The 15,092-nt window shown below is 49.5% G+C and overlaps 1 protein-coding gene across 3 annotated transcripts in view; it reads left to right on the top strand.

Moving 5' to 3' along the window:
- LOC144717587 (actin-binding LIM protein 1-like) overlaps window positions 1-15,092 on the top strand; it is a 118,757-nt gene that overhangs the window by 57,305 nt on the left and 46,360 nt on the right. For all 3 annotated transcript variants that reach the window (XM_078593057.1, XM_078593058.1, XM_078593059.1), the window contains exons 3-4: window positions 4,278-4,461; window positions 6,455-6,564. In XM_078593057.1, the coding sequence (XP_078449183.1) occupies window positions 4,278-4,461; window positions 6,455-6,564 (294 nt within the window). The remainder of the gene's footprint in view (window positions 1-4,277; window positions 4,462-6,454; window positions 6,565-15,092) is intronic.

The raw sequence follows: 15,092 nt of genomic DNA on the forward strand, positions 1-15,092 counted from the left end.
TTAGGGAAGTTATGCATGTTGACCCCATGCCTGCCTGGCTTTGAATTGTGAGTCGAAATCTATGTAGCTGGAGCGGAGCAGTAAATAAACCCCCACGGAATCCAAAGTGCTGATCGAGCGCGGAAAACCCAACAATTTCCCGCCCTCGTTGCTGGTTTGTGTCCGAATGACAGCAGCGTTAATCCACGGCGATGGCACCAAACGGTCTGGGAGGTGGGGGGGGTAACGGAACGCGAGCCTATCGATCTAAATAGGGCCGCGGACGTCGAGAGTGGTGAGTTGAAAAGACCTTCGGAGGGTTAGAGTGGCAAATAAAATAAAAAACACAGGAAAGGTGAAAGCTTTAAAGGAGTTACTTTGCGATTCGCGCGTTCAACATTCACCACTGGCTTTGTGAATTTGGCTTGCGACGCGGTGACAATATTGACGGCGGCTTGTGCAAGGTGCCCTTGTCTTCCAGCGGTGGATAGATCATGGCTGATGGTGATAATTATCATTGCGGATGATGAATGATGATGATAATGATGGAGGAGGGGCACGTCATTCCACGGGGCTTCATTTATTTTAAGGTTTCACCTCGGCAGCCCAATTCGAATGGAAAGGTGCGCTTTCAAATACGGGGCTGGTCCAATAGTTACTTGCCATTACCTCCGCCTCCCGTAGAAACGCCTCGTGTTTTTTCACGAACCTCTGCTGTGCGTCTCTGATCGACAAACGTGATGATCAAACGCGCACAACAGCCGCATGGCGCTAAGCAGTGTGGCCGCAGGCCGCGTGGTTGCCACTTGAGGCCTGGTACGGCGAATGAAATGGGGCCACCACCGCGCTCCAATTTTTGCCCCCTCTCTCGTAGCCCGGCGCTTGCCCCGACCTTCCCCCTGCTCCTTGTAGCCTCGTTCTTCGGTCACTCTGGCCAGAGGGTCCTTGTTGCGTTTGCACCGCCTGCACACTCACCAGCTACGCTACCCGTGTAGGGCCAGACACGCGTTCGGCGCTCGCGATGAGAGACACAGAGAGGTCGCCGTCGGCACGGAGAAACGGCTTTCACGTTGAGCCGGATGTCCTTGTGCTCGGTGAGAGTGACAGTGCGAGTAACGCTGGGTCCTTCTGCAGGAAGTTAAGCTTTCGTTTTTTTTAAAATATAAATGTTGGCGAAAGGAATTTAAGTCGGGCCAAAAAAAACTAACCCCATCTGGCTTTTTGTTTTGTAAAATATAGGGTCTTATCAAAGCACGGGCATGTGGTAGAGGTCCTGGTAAAAAAACATTAGGGAGAGGTGCTTTAATTTATTTTTGTTTAAACAGGGCTGTACCGTGTGCACTTTGGTGTGCAAAGATTAGTCCATTGCTGAAACAAAACTGCGAGAAAGAGCTCTGGTATGGCTAACTCTTTTAGACGACAAAGCAGCCCAAATGCATCCCATGTGATAAGGGAACCTCTGTATATTTGTTATATACTGTATAAGTAACAAATATATCCTGAATCAATCACAGTATATACATTATTTGTAGGGAGTATACTGGTAGTGCGGCAAGGCTGTAATTATAATATTTATTGGCGGGGATACATCCCCCCCCCTCCAATATTCAAATATGCTCAAAATGTCCCCCCAAATATATTGCTATAAAATAGATGTCTGTTTATATGATTGTGGTTATGGTTGTACTTTATTAATCCCTAATCTCTGCCATTACATACAGTGAAACAAGAAAAGGTAAAAAAGAAAATCAGCAATGTAATACAATACACTATTAGACATTATTGTAAACAAATAAAGTCCATCCCATGTGTTAGTGAAGTTTTTAAATATTTTAGGCAGGAAATTTGTTTTCAAATTAATATTTTTTTCTGGGGGGGGGGGACCCCCAGGAAGATTTGGTCCCCCCAATGTTGACTCCATGGCTACGGCCTTGTAGTGCGGTGATGAGGGCGATGTGTTATGACCCTATCGCCGGCCACGGCCAACATCAGTGCTGAATGTGTGAACCGGTCATGGGAACCCCCCCCCCCCCCCCAACTTCACCAACCCGCATTAACCAGAGTGGTGAAGTATGGTCAAACAACCTCCACGACTGATGCGACGTCGGGAACCTTTACCTACCCAGCGACGGATCGATGAAGGGGGCTGTAAATAAAACATGTGTAACGTTGAAAATGTCACCTTGGCTCGCGCGTCCCTCCCTGCATGTCGCGTACTCTCAGGGTACGTGCGGCGCCCTATTTTCTCTCCGTTCATATTGTAACATTATGAGCGCCGGCAATTAACGGGGGCATTTATTTCCGTCCCCGCGCCCGTGACTGCAAACGTCGCGTCGGAGCGGCAGTGCGGGCGCGCGGGAGGCAGGGACTTGCGTTATGAACGTTGCTATTTTTTTTTACGCGCGAGCAGAGCGCTGGGTGCCGATGACATACGGTTCTCACCTAGTTGCTCTGCAACGACCCTCCCCCCGTCTCTCCACCGGCTCCTCTCCTCCTCCTCCTCCTCCAGCACCACCAGCCTTTTGATCGTGACGCGGGCTCCTCCGCAAGCCGTGCACGGAGATAATTAAATAATAAAAATAAAACATAATAAAATAATTCTCACGACGTTTCGGCCACAACGCAAGTAGCCGTCCTCAGGTGGAGAACAGGTCTGTCAGACTCTGTCTCCTCGACAGACCTGTTCTCCACCTGAGGACGGCTACTTGCGTTGTGGCCGAAACGTCGTGAGAATTATTTTATTATGTTTTATTTTTATTATTTCATTATTTCCATTCTACGTGACTTCACCGAAAGAACCAAGAAGATGAATCCCTGCAGTCACGAAAGCTTTAAATCGAAATTTAACGTGCACGGAGACTTAATTAAAACGGTCAATCTCGGCCACCGAGGCTCCTCTCACTGGCCGCGCCGGCACGGGCCCGACGAGCGGTCGCGCGAGGCGAGCGGTCGCGCCGATAGGGGAGAGAGGGAAAAAAATGTTTTACCGCAAAAAATTATTCAACGAAATGCGTCCAGCGCATGCTGGCCGAGAGGCGGGCGCGGGAAATTGACGCGCGCGGATTTATGGCCGCCGATTTTGTCGCTGCGTTCTCGTTGAGGATGGCGTTTTGGACAAATGTAAATACTTCGGAAATTCAAGCCAAACCGTCTTCTTGGTTTTTTCAGTAAAGTCACGTAGAATGGAAATAATAAAATAATAAAAATAAAACATCATAAAATAATTCTCACGACGTTTCGGCCACAACGCAAGCAGCCGTCGTCAGGTGAAGACGCTGTCTTTCCGACAGACCTGTTCTTCACCTGAGGACGGCTGCTTGCGTTGTGGCCAAAACGTCGTGAGAATTATTTTATTATGTTTTAGTTTTTATTATTTTATTATTACTATTCTACGTGACTTTACCGAAAGAACCAAGAAGATGAATCCCTGCAGTCACGAAAGCTTTAAATCGAAATCAAGCCAAACCGCTTTGAAAAAGAAAAAAAAAAATCGAGAATGTCTTCTCTGGACAGGGGGTCGGGGGCGGGGGGGCTGACCAAATCGTCCGGAATGTGCCTGGTCCCGTCAGACCTCGGAGAGCGAAGCAGCTTATGAGGCTGTGGCAGTGCTTGCAAGGTCCGACCACTTCAGCACGGAGACGGACAGGCGGAGTTGGCGTTGTGGGGCAGTAGAGGGCAGTGCAGCAAAAATGAATGTTGTTCTGTACCTCCCCCCACCTTCAACGCCCCCCCCCCACTATAATTGACCATATTGGTGAAGTATGGTAAAATACCTTTTACTGGCACTATGTTGTGGGTGGAGGCTCGCTCAGCAGTGGATTAACGGACTATAAGCGTGCATAAGGCTGTGTGTTTACCAGACGGACATGCAGAAGCATATTTAATAATGTATCCTCGAGAAGTGGGGCATGTGGGTGAATCATTGGCAGCGTGGTCCCAGAGGCAACCTCTTCATGTTGGCCAATCACCTGCCCCGTCCATCCTGAAATGTCATTTAATCGGAAAACTTTGACCCTTAGGAGACAAAAGGTTGGTGAAACACGATGTTGAGTGAGTTTATGATTAATCCTGACATTATTGTTCCGTGTAAGTATGCACGTAGGTATGTTGAACTTCTTTCGCACCATACGTAGCCAACCGTGCTGATCGGAGTTGTGTGTTTTTATATTTCGGTTTTTAATTCAGCCTTAATGCCACCGCCCGCTCAGTTCGCCACGCGTCAGAGCGGCCGACTGCCTGGCTGCCTCCCTCCTCACCGCCCCGCCGTGCTGCGGCTCGCTTGTCTCTCGCCCCCGCAGTGTGCGGCTGCGACCTGGCGCAATGCGGCTTCTTCGTGAAGAACGGCGAGTACGTGTGCACGCTGGACTACCAGCGCCTCTACGGCACTCGCTGCCAGGCGTGCGGCGACTTTGTGGAGGGAGAGGTGGTGACGGCGCTCGGCAGGACCTACCACCCCCAGTGCTTCGTGTGCTCCGTGTGCAGGTGAGCGCTCTGCAGGCTGGACGGTGCCCCGGGTCTGTTCGCCACAAACCCGTTCGAAGGAGGACGTCTTTCGAACGGGAGGCATTCGAAGGACGTCCTCCGGGCAATAGACCCAGAGGCCGCCGCAATCGCGCTGGAAAGACCGGGGCGGTGCCGCCTGGCCGAGGAGAGACCGGCGGTCCGGGAGCCACGGTTGATGCCGCTAGGCGGAGGGACAGGGCAGGTTGGAAGACCTTGGTGGATTACGCGACCCGATTCAGTTTGGAAAAGCGGGCCGATATTGTTTGATAATAAGCACAAAGCTGCACTGGCCTAATTCAAGTCTCAATTTAACTTTCCACTCCCAACTTGCCCCCCCCAGAGTATTTCCAACAACATCATTTACTGTTGAATATTGCATGGATTTGCCCCGCTGCACACATCAATGTTGTTGTGTTCAGGAGTCAGCTCCGTCTAAGCCTGGCGAGGTGACACACCACCACACGGACGCTAGCAGAGGAGATTAAATCAAGACGAGTGGGCCGGGCCGCCGAATCGACGCAGTTACTCGCCATCGTGCTCCCTTCCCTTTCTTCTCCCTGTCTAATCACACCGCGCACTCAAATCAGGTCACATCCAAGATGTTCCTCTGCTCTGGCGGGAATGTCCAAGGCATGCAAAGAATTTATTTTGATTAGCGAGGACTCTACCTTGCTATACCCCGGTGGGGCGGGGGGGGTAAGATGCAAGATGATGATGTAATTTATATATCTAAATAAACACTCACGAGCGCCGCCATTGGAGTGAGCAATCGACGGCTTTCAAGCTGGCGCTCACTTGGCGGGTGTGGAAATAAAGTGAGGACATGCATCGCATTTGCACCAGGTTTCAATTCACGTCGGAGAAAACACTGCGCGCGGACATTTGCAGGGTCATAGGCAATGGGCAGGAGTTGTGCTGAATACTAAATAACCATTAACGTTTTGCCCTTGGTCCGCAGTAACTGTTGCTACACGTGGAGCGGACAATGGAATTCGCTTCATTATCACGGAGCGCGTGCCTGCCTGCTCGTGTAGCCCCAGGGCACGCCGCCTCTACCCCTGGTGTAGCCTTGGGAAGGGTGTCTTCTCCATGGGGCATCTACAATTCATGCTTGTTCCATAATGTCTTCCCGGTGCCCTCTCTGGCCACAATGTGATCATCTCAATGCCCACGATTCCCTGCTGTAGAGGAAACTTCCGCAAGGCTGTCGATGGAAATTATCCTGTCGGTACGGCGTCTTGAGATGCGGTCGCGGGTAGATGGTTTGCGTTTATATTCGTACGTGTACAGCCCCTTTTGCCAATGCACCGTTGGACGAAGGGCCTCCTCGCAGCACGTCGGTTATTCTTGACCATACTTCACCGTGCAGGTTGGTGAAGGTCGCTCCAACCCCGCTTAACTTCTGAGATCTGACGAGATTGGGGTGCATTGGTCATGGGTGTGGGTACTTTATAAATCCAAATTGTATTGTGCGGTTAGATATAATAATATAAATGTTTTTTATAATGTTCGTGAATGTTTGCATCATTTCTAATGTCTGCACGTGTATAACCCGCGGTGGGAGTGAGAGAGAGAGAGACTCGGGGATGTGTTTTCTCACTGGGTTACAAAAACAAAGACAAATATCCCCCGTATAGACTTAACAGACTGTTGGGGCAAGTGCCGTTAGCGAGCACCTATGAAGGCCGGCATGGCACACGCGGGGGTGGGTGACCGGCAACCACGACCAGTCGCCTTTGAGGTTGAGTCGACCTAGGGGAGGCCCAGGACCGGTTCAGATAATCCTCACTGGTGTTGGCCGTGAGCGGGAATCAAACTCAGGTCGCCCGGGTTCATAGCGCAGAGTAGCGCTAAACCGCTACGGCGCGCTAACTGCTCCACTACTCGGGGATCTGTTCTCTCACTGGGTGAGGACCATGAGTAACAGCAGTGTTCCACCCGTGTTCTATTTCTGTTCCCACGCCCCCCCCAGGCAACCGTTCCCGTCAGGGGCCCGTGTCACGTTCAACGGGAGGGAGTGCTTGTGCCATGAGTGCACGCAGCCCATCTCGCCCATGCTGCGCGACCCCAGCAACCCCAGCAGTGAGTCCTGGTGGCCCAGCCGCCTGAACCTCCACCTCTCTAACGCCTCAGCAGTTTGGTTGTCTTAAAGCCAATGTACATATCTCATCATCATCATCATAATCATCGTCGTCATCAGCTGTGATCTATCCATTGCTGAATGGAGTCCTTCCCAAGCCATCGCATTCTCTCATGGCCTCGGGATGCAACGATCCATTTAATTTCTACACAAGAGCCGAGTTTAGTATTTCATCTCTGTGGTAGATTTCCTCTCGAGGGGTGATCCCTTCTTTGGCTGCCACTCCGCCGTTGATCCCGAGTTCCGGCCACCATCTCTACCATCGACGTGTCCTGTCCAAGCCAGCTTATTTCTTTCTGAACGGTCAACGTGACGTTTCGAACTTTGCGCGTGTGTGTTCTCCGATCGACATGTTCTCGGTGTATTTTCAGTAGCTAAAGATTGTCCCATGCTCTCCTCCCCACATTTAACGTCGTGGATCAAAGCTAGTCCAGAGTTTGAATGCTGGAACAGATGCTGGCGGACGATTTTGGTCTCGAGCGCCCGTGGGCAAATGGAATTTACGTGGAGTTTTACGTGGAGACGTGAATAGGAGTATAGTAATAGGTTTTTACCCTTTCAACTGGTACAAAAACTGATACCTTTATACAAGGGATCATGTTTGCAATAACCACAATACAAGCAGTCAAAATGTAATCAAAAAGAAACAACTCTGATAATAATAATGCTATGCACTGTCCTTGAAGTTGATTGGTCCACACCCGAGACAGCTTTTCTTAGAGCCTAGTCTCCATTGGTGTTGGACCAGATGACGCCAAAAGGCGTGTTTCAAATCTGTCTTATGCTCACGAACATGGTCCGAGACATGTCGCTTAGTTTCCCCAATGTAACTGCTGCCGCAGATGCAGCTTAGTTTGTAGACGCCGGGAATCTTGTCCTTCACAGATGGGATCAGATCACAAATTTTATGTACTGTATTAAATCGGACCTGGATCTTGTGTTTGTTCATGATTTTGGAAATCTTTTTGGTTACCCCTGCTATGTATGGCAAAGTGATGGTTTTGATTGGATCCTCAGCTGACTCCATCCTCAGGGTTGGGATGATGGCTTTGCGGATTATGTAGTCAGAGTATCCATTCACCTTGAGAGCTTGGTGGACTTGTTTAAGTTCACTGGTTTGGTGTTCACGGTCGGAGATACATTGAGCTCTATGGTGTAGCGTTTTGATGAGGGAATTCTTCTGGGATGGATGGTGGTGGTAATCAGGTTGTAGGTAGGCGTCAGTATGGGTTACTTTCCTGTAGAAAGAATGGCTCATTGAGCCATCAGGTCTCTTTTTGATTAGGTCTTCCAAGAAAGGTAGCATGCCATCCTTTTCTACCTTCATGGTTAATTTGTTGGCTGGGTGTATGGAATTGATGTGGTTGAGGAATTGGTTCAGAGCTGGTCGGCCATGTGGCCAGATGACAAACGTGTCATCCACGTGCCTCTTTCACAAGGACGGGCGTAGAGTGGATGCCTGGATGGCGTCCTTCTCAAAATTTTCCATGAAAATATTGGCTACAACCGGAGATAAGGGAGAACAGCCTCTTTACAAAAACGAACAGTAGCACCACTGATTCAGCTTCATTAATTGAACAAACCAAACGGTTTTCCTTCAAACCTTCGGCTGCTAGACCACCCAGATTATGATCCATAAACAAGGTTTTTATTTTGTATTTTTTCTTATTTTTATTACTGATATAACCAGAATAAATCTACATTATAGACTACCAGTACACTCACTCAGTTTAATAACCATTGCTACAGCCTACATGATCGATTGCCAATACGCTCACCAGCTTAATAACCAGGCTACAGCCAACATTATAGACTGCCAGTACACTCACCAATATTAAGAACCAGGCTACAGTCCACATTATAGACTGCCAGTACACTCCCTCCGATTTAGAACCAGGCTACAGTCTACATTATAGACTGCCAGTACACTCACCAAGGTTAAGAACCAGGCTACATTCTACATTATAGACTGCCAGTACACTCACCAAGGTAAAGAACCAGGCTACAGTATACATTATAGACTGCCAGTACACTCACCAAGGTTAATAACCAGGCTACAGTCTAAAATTATAGACTGCCAGTACACTCACCAAACTTGATAACCAGGCTACAGTATACATTATAGACTGCTAGTACACTCACCAAGGTTAAGAACCAGGCTACAGTATACATTAAGACTGCCAGTACACTCACTCCGATTTAGAACCAGGCTACAGTCTACATGAGTGTTTTTTTGTTTTAATAATTTTCATTTCATTTTTAATATTTTTATAAACTTTTTTTACCATAATTTTTTTTATCTACGTGACGTTATCGAAAGAATCAAAGGCTCTAATATTGTTTGAAAATGCAAATCCACGATGGTGCAACTTTCATGCTCGTCGCTAGAGGCACAACCTTCAGGCGGTTCCAACTGAGAAACGCCGTTCTTCATATCATGCTCGGGACGCATGTAATTTATTCCGGCATTAATTATACGCTCATGACTAATGCTGATTTTGAGCTAATTTTACTCGAGCAATAAAAAAAAATCTCCTGCGCAGTCGAGTAATTGGACCCACCGATATCCGATGGCTATTTTCCTTATATATGGTCAGCATTTACGTGGTGGCTAATTAGGGCACATTTTTTTTTTACTTTGAACACGAGGGCTTGCCCCCCAAACTAATGGAGTGGAAATGCTCAGGTCTCTCAGGTCGACGTATCCCTCGGCCCAGTGTTGCCCCGAATGATGATGGCATGCCCTCCAGTGGCGAAACGGCACGTACGCGTAAAACCCACAAAGAAAAAAAAATCTCCCCTGCCCCCCCCAATATAGCCTACATTTGGACAAATACTGCTAGCGAGCACCTATTAAAGCCAGGAACAGCAGACGAGTTGGTAGCATGGCGAGAACGACGCTGGGCCACTTTTGTCTCCCCAGTGCCGATGTTGTTTCAGAGCACACCCGTTGCTCACTAAAAGGCTGAGTCAACCTAGGCGTGGCCCAGTACCAGTTTAGATATCGCTCGCCACTGATGATAGCAGTGACAGGAATAAAACCCAGGTCGCCGATTTCATAGCACTGTTTGGTAACCAAAAGACAACGATCTCCCCCGCATATCCTGAATAGACTGTTAGGGCATGTGCTGTCAGTGAGCACCTATGAAGGCTGGCACGGCACACGACGGGATGGGCGACCAGCGCTATGCCCGGTCCAGATCAAGTTCGGATAATTATCACTCGTGTTGGCCGTGAGCAGGAATCGAACTCGGGTCCACGGGCTCGTAGCGCAGCATGCGAACTGCTACGCCACCGCTCCCAACTCACGCACACACGCTCTAGCACGCACGCACAAACACCCTGCTGAAATGGCGAACAGATATTTCTTGTGCCGTGTTCTTTTGCTTTCACATGCGAGGCATTTCCCAGACACAGAAGTCAGGCGCTGGCACGAGAAAGGGCAGTGTAATGTTTAGCCGCTTGAAACATTCTAAAACGACGCTCTTGTGCGGCTCATCATGGATGGAGAGCCAAAGTGCCCTCCCGGAGACCGCTCAGGCTTTGTTTCGGAAACAAAATTTAGACTGTCCGTCTCATTTTGCCTCCGGGAAAAGTGACACGGCTCTTTAGAAACGAACGTTACAAAAACAGGCTACAAAAGCCACATTGATAGGGGTCCTGGTTTTCGAATGGGAGGTGGGAGAGGGTCGGATATAGAGGGGGTGGGGGGGGGGTTGCCCATGTTGAGTGGATCCCGTTGATGTTAACGTGCAATGTTAAGAGCCCTTGTCATCGATAAACACATAGAAACCACTGCTCTTCTCTTAACGGTGATTTTTTTTTTACACTTCAGCCCATAGAAGCCTCAGTGATGGCACCCGGGTTCAAATGATGCTCTCGTTATGCGAATCGTATCTACAAAGAACATGTAAAAATAAAACACAACTTTCAATTTTTTTTATTTTCTATTCACACCAATTAACCCTTTCCCAATCCGAGATGACTGCAAGTTGCAGGGTGGGGTCCCGTTCACCGCTGAATCTCGCAACGCGCAAGGGTTTCAGCCTTCATTTTATTTAGAGAGGCGTAGTAGCGCAGTTGTTGTTAAAGACATTGTACTTACCGCAGAGAACTTTGGCGACACGACTGCACTTTATGAAAGCTGGTGCCAAGCTGCACCACACACCCTCCTGCATGGCTTTGTGGGAGCTTCGGTCCTGATCAAGTAATTTTATCTTATTTTTTATTGCAGTTCTGTTCTGATGACGCCGCGCACGTACGTCATCGGAAGAAAATCAGAAGAAAAAAACTGATGACTTGTACGTCATCGGAATGGGAAAGGGTTAATAAAACAATGTCATTGAGTCCTTTAATCTCTATCGCAGTAAATCCTGTGTGCTAATGAGTGTTTGGCATTTCAGAAGAAATTTGAGTACCTGGAGAAAGCCAACATGAGGGGGTAGCAGCAGTCAAAGCTCCACACACATTAAAGAACCCACAGCCAAAGCCTACAGCACCTGGAATTCCCAGGTAGCATCCCATATAACTTACAACCAGGCTCTGGCTGCTTAGCTTTCTGAGATTTAATAGGATAGGGCACATTCAGGGTGACCTTTTCAAGCCCCTTAGCCTACTGGTTCTGTTAAGGCACGACCATCACCTGTCATACGCTGTATAACAATAATGAACGATCAAGTAAAGGCGCTGCCCCGCAATTACTTGCTCAAACCACTGATGAGAGAAGGGCCTCCACTCGACGGAGCTTTAGAGGATGTTTGCAGAGGGTTTTTTGGCCCAATATTCTACGCTGGCCAAAAGCCTTCCATGGAGGTGGGAGTACCGTTACCCACACTTTAATACCACACCCTGCAGCGACCTGCCAATCAACTAACTGTGGTATCCATTAATGCCGCTGGGTGAATCGTTGGGATTTAAGAAAGTTGGCCCGTTGTTTGATACTGCCGTGCCGGGAGATGGCATCGAACTTGCGACTTCTGGATTGCACCCCCAGCTGTGCTACCATTACCGCATGGCAGCATCAAGTACTGTGTGTGTGTGTGTTTTTTACGGTCGTATAAACTCCATGATCATTGTTGGCATTTGGCCTCTAAAAGAGCGCCCCTTCTTAGAGGCTAAACGCCAGCCGTGGTGTTGTGTGATCAGCACGCCGTGGATAATCCCAGCGCTGTGGGGCATGGACGACGAGACGCCAGTAAGTCATATCCTCTGCAGGATGTAAAAAAATTAAAATTAAAATAATCCAACAATGTTCTCCACCTGATGGGATTAAATGAACCACCTGCCGTAGGGCATTTTTCAGGCTATTATTCCCACAAGGCAGAGCAGTCGAAGGGATTTTTTCCTTCTCCAAACAGCCTAATGACACCGTTGTGTTTAATTCCACGGGCAAACACGGATGCATTTTTCACAGTGCACGCGCGTGTCCGTGTGTCTGCAACTGCGAATGCAGTAATAATGATCGTTCTCTTCCCGAAGTGATGCCAATTCACACACGTATTTATAGCTGTGGAATAAATAATATGTAATAACGCTAAATAATGTTGAGAATAATACATTTGGCATTGACTGGTTCTTCTGTCCCCCAACCTACACCCCCCCCAAAGTAATTCGATTTTTTCTTACGATTCGGGGTCTCGACTATATAAAATCCCATCACGTAATTTTTTCCCCCCATCTAATTTTTTACCCCCTCATTTATATTGAATCCCCTCCTCCCCCCCCCCCATCTCATTCACACAGTCGTTCTCGCTCCATCGGCCTGAACGCCACGCTTTGCTGCGCCATTGCCACGCCGCTGTCACCGGGCGCAAGCGGCCGATGCCCGCGCGGACTTTCCCCTGCGTCCGTCGCGAGAGCGCGAGAACCCCATTTCGGTGGACAAATCGATGACGCACCGAGAGCGCTGCGCGTGCACATCCAGCCACGAGTCGTTCCACCCCTCCCTCTCCACACTCGCCGGATGCCCTCTGCCGCGCCGTGGCGGACACTGCACGGCAGGAGCGGCACCACGCGCTCCGCGTCTGGCCATGAGGAGTTCGCCGCACGCAGCTGGGCACGGCGAACGTTGCCTGGGGCCACTCGGCTGCCCCCTCCCCCCCCACCACCACCACCACTGACCCTTTCCCGCGGTGCACCCATAATTGGACACATTACGATCACGCTGTCGCGATCACTCGCGTCAATCGACGGATTGACTTTTGGAAAAATACACCATGCCTTTGTTTAAGGAAGGCAACTGCACTGGCCTTTTGTCAATCCGCTGCTGGGGTGTGAAGAGGGCGTGTGGTTCCTGGGAGCCGTTTGACCGTACTTCGCCACGATGGTTCGTTTGGGTTGGTGAATTGGGGTCGGGGTTCGGTGGGATAGGGGTGGACTGGTTCGGATACCCATCACCGCTTGCTGTTTTCCATGTCTGGGAACTGAACTCGGACCTTTGGGTTCATAGCGGCAGTGCGCTAACCTCCGTTCCACCTTTACAAGGTAATGATGAAAATAATAATAATGAATAAATACGGCTTTAGAGGCAATGAACATACACTGTGTACCCGGTTTAATAATAACAATGGAAGCTTTTTTGTTAAATGTGCTGATGGAATGGACAATATGTGCATTTAGGGTGCACTCTTTGTTGATTTGCTTTTGTGTGCGAGTCTGCTTACGAATGTGTTTGGGCTGTTGGGTTTTTTTTTTCTCCTTTAAAATTTGGTCACGTGACCTAATGTACTGCACTCACTGCACTCATTATATACTCATATACATTTACCACTCATATACATTTACCACGTGATTTTGGTTGTTGTAGTACATGCGGTTTCAGGAAAGGGCGGTTCTGCACAGATGCCATATTTTTTGTCCGTCTGCTACAGCAGAGGTATAGGAAATTCCAACAAGACTTACATCTCTGCTTTATTGACCTGGTCAAAGCCTATTATACCATCAGTAGGCCTGGGCTCTGGGTTGTTCTTTGTGCTTTCGGAGTCCCTGACCCTCTGCTCACACTCATTAAGGACCTTCATGATTGTGAGCGGGCCTGGGTAAAACTACGTGGCCGGGAGTCAGAGCCATTCCCTGTACACCTTGGGGTGCGACAGGGATGTCCTCTGGCTCCCACATTATTTAACATCCATTTTGACCACGTAGTTCGTGAAGCCTTCAATAGCTGTACCGGAGGAATTTCCATTTGGTACAGATACAGTGGGAGGCTGATTGATGCCCGGGTGCGGTCAAGGGATGGCTCCCTATTGCTCAATCACGTTATGTATGCCAATTATTTGCTAATTGCTGCTCACTCAGAGGAGGAGTTGGAGGCGCTGCTGCTGAACCTGGAGCTTGCCACCAAGAGGTGGGGCCTTACCATCAGCCCCACCAAAACTAAGCACCTGCCTGGGTATTTTGTACCATTGGACACTCCACCCCCACAACTTCCAATTGGTGATAGTGCAGTTATGGAGAGAGTGGAGAGTTTCCCATACATTGGCAGTGTGCTCATGACCGGCTCCGGTTTAACAGCAGAGGTCTCACTCCGAATCAGTCAAGCGGCATTATCTTTTCATTGGTTGCGGAACGCTGTGTGGTGGAAGCTACCTGGTTTATCACTCTGCACGAATCTTCAGGTCTTCTCAGCCACGGTCATTCCCTTCCTTCTCTACACTTGCGAATCGTGGACCCCCCTAATGGAACATCTTCGCCGGTTAGAAACATTTAGGCTGGCCTGCCTACGATCCATCCTGGGTTTAACCAGGCTGGATTGTGTGAGGAGCTCACAAATCCTTGAAAGATGTGGACAAATTTCCATCGGTGAGCTCCTCCAGCAAGCAAGGCTGCGTTGGCTGGGTCATGTAGCCCGCATGCCCAGCCACCGCATGCCTAAACAGCTTTTGTTCGGCCGGATCGAGGGGGCTAAACGGGCGCGGCACGGGCTAGAGAAGAGATGGAGTGATGTGGTACAGGAGTACGTGGAGCTGAGCGGACTTGTCGATGACTGGTACCAGCGGTGTCAAGATCGGCCTCTGTGGAGGAGGCTCGTGAAGGACGCTACTGGGCAGTTGGAGGCAGTCGCCCTCCAACAACAACGGAGGGCGGAGGAGCGACGCTCACAACAACGAGCGGAGCACCGAGTGGCTAAAACACAGCAAGTTGGCACAGTAGGGGGCACAGGTGGTGCATCAGCCAGTCGTCTCAGCCAGTCAACCCGTGGCACCTGGGTTTGCCCCGTGACCTCTTGCCAGCGGGCGTTCGACACTTCACGCGGCCTCAAGGTGCACATAGCCTGGCACAAGCGTCGTGGTGACGTCACCGCCACTTAGTGGCGAATGGCGGTTGTTGTTGTTGTGTGTGATAGGGCAACGGCAGTGCACTGGTTCATGCACCATGGCTATGAGTGGTGGGGCGGGTGGGGGGGGGTCACCTCTGTTTGGTTACTGGCGAGTTCACTGACGACAACGACGACGACAACAACAACAACGCA

This window comes from Lampetra planeri, chromosome 4, assembly GCF_965212315.1.
Source record: "Lampetra planeri chromosome 4, kcLamPlan1.2.h2, whole genome shotgun sequence".
NCBI lineage: Eukaryota > Metazoa > Chordata > Hyperoartia > Petromyzontiformes > Petromyzontidae > Lampetra > Lampetra planeri.